The sequence below is a fragment of the Hemibagrus wyckioides genome, linkage group LG06 (genome assembly GCF_019097595.1).
Source record: "Hemibagrus wyckioides isolate EC202008001 linkage group LG06, SWU_Hwy_1.0, whole genome shotgun sequence".
Taxonomy (NCBI): domain Eukaryota; kingdom Metazoa; phylum Chordata; class Actinopteri; order Siluriformes; family Bagridae; genus Hemibagrus; species Hemibagrus wyckioides.
Window position 1 is genome coordinate 44,599,173 of NC_080715.1, and position 5,354 is coordinate 44,604,526.

General features: G+C 35.6%; 1 protein-coding gene across 2 annotated transcripts; it reads right to left on the bottom strand.

Moving 5' to 3' along the window:
* Positions 1–2,271: 2,271 nt before the first annotated feature.
* taar1b (trace amine associated receptor 1b) lies at positions 2,272–4,505 on the bottom strand. 2 transcript variants are annotated; one of them, XM_058392844.1, is made up of 4 exons: positions 4,308–4,505; positions 4,156–4,201; positions 3,993–4,080; positions 2,272–3,883 (listed from the first exon to the last, which is right to left on the bottom strand). In XM_058392844.1, coding segments are annotated over exons 3-4 (1,047 nt in total). In that variant the 5' UTR covers positions 3,995–4,080; positions 4,156–4,201; positions 4,308–4,505; the 3' UTR covers positions 2,272–2,838. The 2 variants fall into 2 exon arrangements, with proteins under 2 accessions (XP_058248827.1, XP_058248828.1); XM_058392845.1 differs by having other exon boundaries at positions 3,993–4,201.
* Between the last annotated feature and the right edge of the window lie 849 nt (positions 4,506–5,354).

A 5,354-nucleotide genomic window follows, 5' to 3' on the forward strand; every position in this document is an offset into this window, starting at 1 on the left:
GAAACAAGACAAGGCAACAGTTGGTGAAGGTCATGTGTTTTTTGCTTCTATTGTGAAAGACATTTACATTTATGTCATTGTGTGACACGGCTAGACTTTTATTTTTAAATCACACTACATTAATTACACAAACTGTGTCATCTGTAATAACTTATAAACACAGACATAGGGCCTGAGTGATTTTTTTGCCATTATTATCATTTTATTTAATGATAGTTATAATAGTATAATAATAAATACTGTCCAAGGTTAAACCAATCCTTATATGATCAGTTATAATTCATTCTTGCCTTCTTTATACTCAGAATTTTCTGAAGACCATCCTTTACGTACTTTTTTCTTTTTTTTTCAGTTAGACTGGATTTCATTTGTAAAATAAAGTAACAGCAACCCTTTTCTATTCACTACAGATTTAATAATAAACATTTCTCTTGTCAATAAGATTTTCACCTCTTAGAATATTTAAAATGGGATTTAAAGTACAATGGTAAAATATAGTGTATTTACACATGACTGGTAGTGTAGATGTACATTGGGTACATTTTTGCTTTCAGTTCAGTTTTGTTTTTGTTATTAGATTTTAGAACTCGGTTTCAGGCACCAGGCAGCCATCTAATTATTCCACAAAGGTCTGTCTTTCTTATACCTCCTATGCCTCATAAAGCAGCAGAAGACATCGAAACGATTCAATGCACTTACTTTTCATCATCACTAGAGGTCAGCATCATCTCATGCTTGCACACACACACACACACACACACACACACACACACACACACACACACAGCTAAAATAAATAATATTCAAGGTGCAACACATTGACTCCCATCATTATAACCATCATGTTTATTGTAATAATTCCTCTTTATATTTTAATTTAAATTTGCACGCAAGTATTTACTCCAGTGATGAATTCTGGTATGAATTCATATTAAAGTATCAATAGGAGATATTTATGATTCTGATCGAGTCATGTTTGTAGAATTTGTTATAATTTATTTTAGAATCTAATATGGTGATATTATTGTGAAACACAATAAAAGTCAGGCCACTAGCTTGATAAGAGAAATTGAAAAATAACAGGCTCATGCATTGCATTGAGGCCCGGATAGGTTCTGTGTGGACTGAAATCATTTAGAATGGCTAATATTTCTGTTAGTTGTTCTGTTTGTTAGTTAGAATTGTTGATTTAACAGCTAACTGCAGAAACATGACTGCCACTTGACTGTGGGCAAATGTAATGTTTCTTATTGTGGAGTTAATATAAGTCAAATATAAGACTATTCAACCTGCTTTTAACTTCTTTTACTCATTTTAAGTTTTACAATTTGTCATTCTGTTGGCAGAACATTTAGCATCCTCCCAGAAATGAATGCCTGTAAACTGGAGAACATGCCAAGATTTCATAAAAATGTCTGGAAATATATTTGATAAATCTATATTTAGTTTCTTGTAATGTTATACTCGGGTACTAGACCATATATTTAATATACTTTCACATCATATTTTGAAGCAATTTAAAGGGATTACATACTGCAATGGACTATGAGCTGAAAAGATATACAATAAGATATGGGACTTAATTATTATTCACATAATTAATTTATTAATTCCTTCAATTTCTGTTTCATTTCTCTTGTTCATGTATCCACAGAGGGCTATGAAAACACTTGGTGCACTTACTTATAATTATCACCAGAGGTCAGCATCATCATACAGTTAAATTTATATTATTAAGCTACAGCAAGCATCTCTTGGATGTTTTTTTTAAATAGTTTATGGTTATTTGTTTGTCTGTTAATCAGTCAGGCTTAAGAAACAGAAATCAGTCATGATTAGTTTGCACTGAGCAGGACGCATTTCTTTATGCATTGATATTTTTAAACAAAGTGAAAAAAAAAAAATTACATACATTTTCCACCAGAGGCTGTAGGTTAGCCTAATATATAGTAATAAATAATAATAAAATTACTTTGGAAATCTGCAGTTATGCTTGTTGAAATAGGGCTGTGAATCACTAAGAATCACAATTAAAAATATCACAGACTCCATACTTAAAATTTTAAATAAATAATTATATAATTATTATATTATAGTTATTATAAATAATAATTATTAATGACCTAGCTAATAAATAGTTTAATTAGCTAGATTTTGAGAATACCTGTCTAGTTTTGGTTAGCTTGGTTATCTGTCTAAAGACATGTTTATGTAATGAGATTTCATGTTGAGGAAACATGGATGATTTACGTTGCTTCTTTACTCTTGAACTGAAGCCAAGTAACTTTATTTATAACTTTAGCACATGGGAAGATATACACTGAATGAAATCATGCAAGACGCACGTTATCTAAAACATTTGGGGGTTTAAAGGTACAATAATAAAATAGTAAGCTAAACGAAAGAATAAGGAAAACTCAACCAAGCAGTAACAGAGATCTCAGTTAAGGAGGATGATTACAGTGTCTGTGGCACTTTTGTTCCGTTCATTTACATTTTTGTTTCTCAAACCAGTTTAGAGCCCTGATTTTAAACATGTGTTTACAGAAGCAAGTGGATTCAACATACAACCATGTAACAGTGCAGATATGGTTTAGTTGAAAAACCAATACGTGAAAGACGTGTATCAGACTTATAATTATTAAAGGGGCCCACCCTCCGGCCCTGACACTTCTGCTTCCTTGGGTCCTGTCGAGCAAGCTAATGAAAAACAGAACCAATTTTTCAGTCTGGGAACCAGCATCTGTTTGTGGCAAAAAGGCATACATCAGGACCATATTAATGGAAAAAGACCTAGAGAACATGTTTATGTCTCTCCCAGATGTCTTCGTGTTTTATTCATGAGTACAGTTGAAATCTGCAACTGTTCCTGTGAAAAACCTCTCCACTGACAATGACCCTCAAAGCCTTTCTAAACCACGGGTACAAAAACGCATAAATGAAAGGATTCAGTGCAGAGTTTAAATATCCAAACCAGACCAGGGCATCAATTAGCGAAGGTGATATTGTGTAATCAACAAAAGGGTCAATAATGTTGCAGAGAAAAAATGGAGTCCAGCAGATGAGGAAAACTCCAACCACAATGGCAAGAGTCATTGTACCTTTCCTTGTACGGGACCTAAACGCTCCAGGTTTGGGACTTTGCATCCTGAGCTGGTTGGCCAAAATGTTGATGGATCTCGCTTGGCTTCTGGCAACAATGTAAATCCTGGAATAGATGGCGAACATAATTAAGCCAGGGATAAAAAACGAGACCATAGAGGTGACCACGGCTGAGCCATGGCTGAAAAAAACGTGACATCCTCCCACACAACGCACGTTGGACTCATAGAAATCTTCATTGCCTTTGAGGTTGAGTTCTCCAAACACCAAGGCATAGGCAAATGCTGCAGAAATTAACCAGCTAGCTGAGACAAGAAACAGCACAGTTGCAGAACGAAAGCGTGAACGATACGTCAACGGGCTGCACACAGCACAAAACCGCTCCGCTGACACACAAGTGAGATGAAAAATGGACGCTGTGCTCAACATGATGTCCATTCCTGTGTGCACCTTACACATAAAGTCCGAGAGGTACCAGCAACCGTACACTGACCGCATGGAGCTTAACGGCATTACAAAAACACCCAACAAGAAGTCACACATGGCCAGAGACAGGATTAAATGGTTGGTTGGTGTGTGGAGCTGCTTGAAGTGAGCAATAGAAATTATAACCAATATATTTCCCATCACCGTCATGAGGATAGTAAGTGCCATGCCGAGAAACATGGAGACCTGGATGTTCAAAGGTCGGGGAATCCTCCAGCAAGATCCGTTAATGGATTCATAGCAAACAAGCGCATTCATATTGAAGTCAGGGGTGTTTAGATTGTCCATTATGATCCTTCGTGTGGAAGAAAAATTAACTCATCATGTACAAAATCATGAACATCATTTACGAAATTATGTCATTATGGTCAAATACAAGAAAGATTTTTTTAAAAAAGACTTACATTCACAAAGTGACGATATGTTGATGATATGTTGTATTCTCATCCAAATCAGACAATGTTTCATAGTCCATTATGCAGCAAACTGTATCTGAGAAAGAGAAATTCACTGGAAAAGCCGCGACTGTCCGTGAGAGACTTGCAAATGTAATGTTTATATATTTACCTTACAGCTGGTATTTGGCATGATCCAACAAGCACTTCTCTTTCTCCTGTTAAAATCATAACAAACAGTTATAAAGTCATAATAAAGTCCAAAGTACGAATTAAAATCACTTGCATTCAACAACGGATTATTTATTGAAGTCAGAAACTCACTTGGCAGAAGAGCAGGACAGAACCACTTCCTTTTTCTTTTTTTTTTACTGTTAGTAAAATGATAAATTTCTTCTGGGAACAAACCCAGTGGACATTCGAATCCTTTTAGAGTATGGAAATAAACCACGGAATGTTGTCTTCTCCCATGGGCATAGTTTTTTTTGGGGGGTTTTTTGGGAGAAAATGAAGTCCAACATTCACAAGATCTTCTGCAGAAGAAAAAAAAAAACCCTCAGTGGTCCTTTAATACCTCGTGTTGTTTTCTTTCTCTTTTTTTTGAGTTTGAAACTTCCACACAGAGCAAACATCTCTGTGAAGCCTAGTTACGTGCCCAGTTACGCAGCTTCCTTGTACAGAAGCACAATTATGACCTATGCAAACACACTCCCACATACACACACACAATGAGAAACAGATGTTTAATATTGACCCTTGAAAAGGGACCGATATTGATACAAAGGCCTGGATTAAACAGATCGTTCTCTACATGAGCAGTCACGTTAACTCGGTGATTGTAGGAGCTGCATGTGTGCGAAGGTTTTGACACTTCTAACTTTAATATCATGTCACCTTGCTTTTTATCTGATGATGCAATGCTTTTGAATAAATCTTATGAAGACTGTGAAAAAGTAAACATGGTGTTGGAACAAAGCTCTTTAGTTCATTTTATCTTCCTACTGCAGATCATTCAGGTACTTGGTTGCTACCTGCTGTATTTGATCCCCCCTGATTGTCTTGGTATTTGTTCCAGTGGCAGCAGTGTTGTGTAATTGTTTGCACTTGCCCTCATGTGGACTGTTGCACTGGGAATCAAGAGCATATGGAGACCATTTTATTCAGTAGGGCCTATCAGTGAATTGCTTTAGATTTAATTAACTTTACCTTAACATTACAAGGATTGTCGTTGCTATAACATGCTAATTTGATTTCAATTCTTTGCTAGCTGCTACAGATATGCCATGTCTGAATTCATTAGTATATTCAGAGCCAAAAGTCCAAAGGGTACATTAATATTTCTAGATGAATAGATAGATGTTTATCAATCCT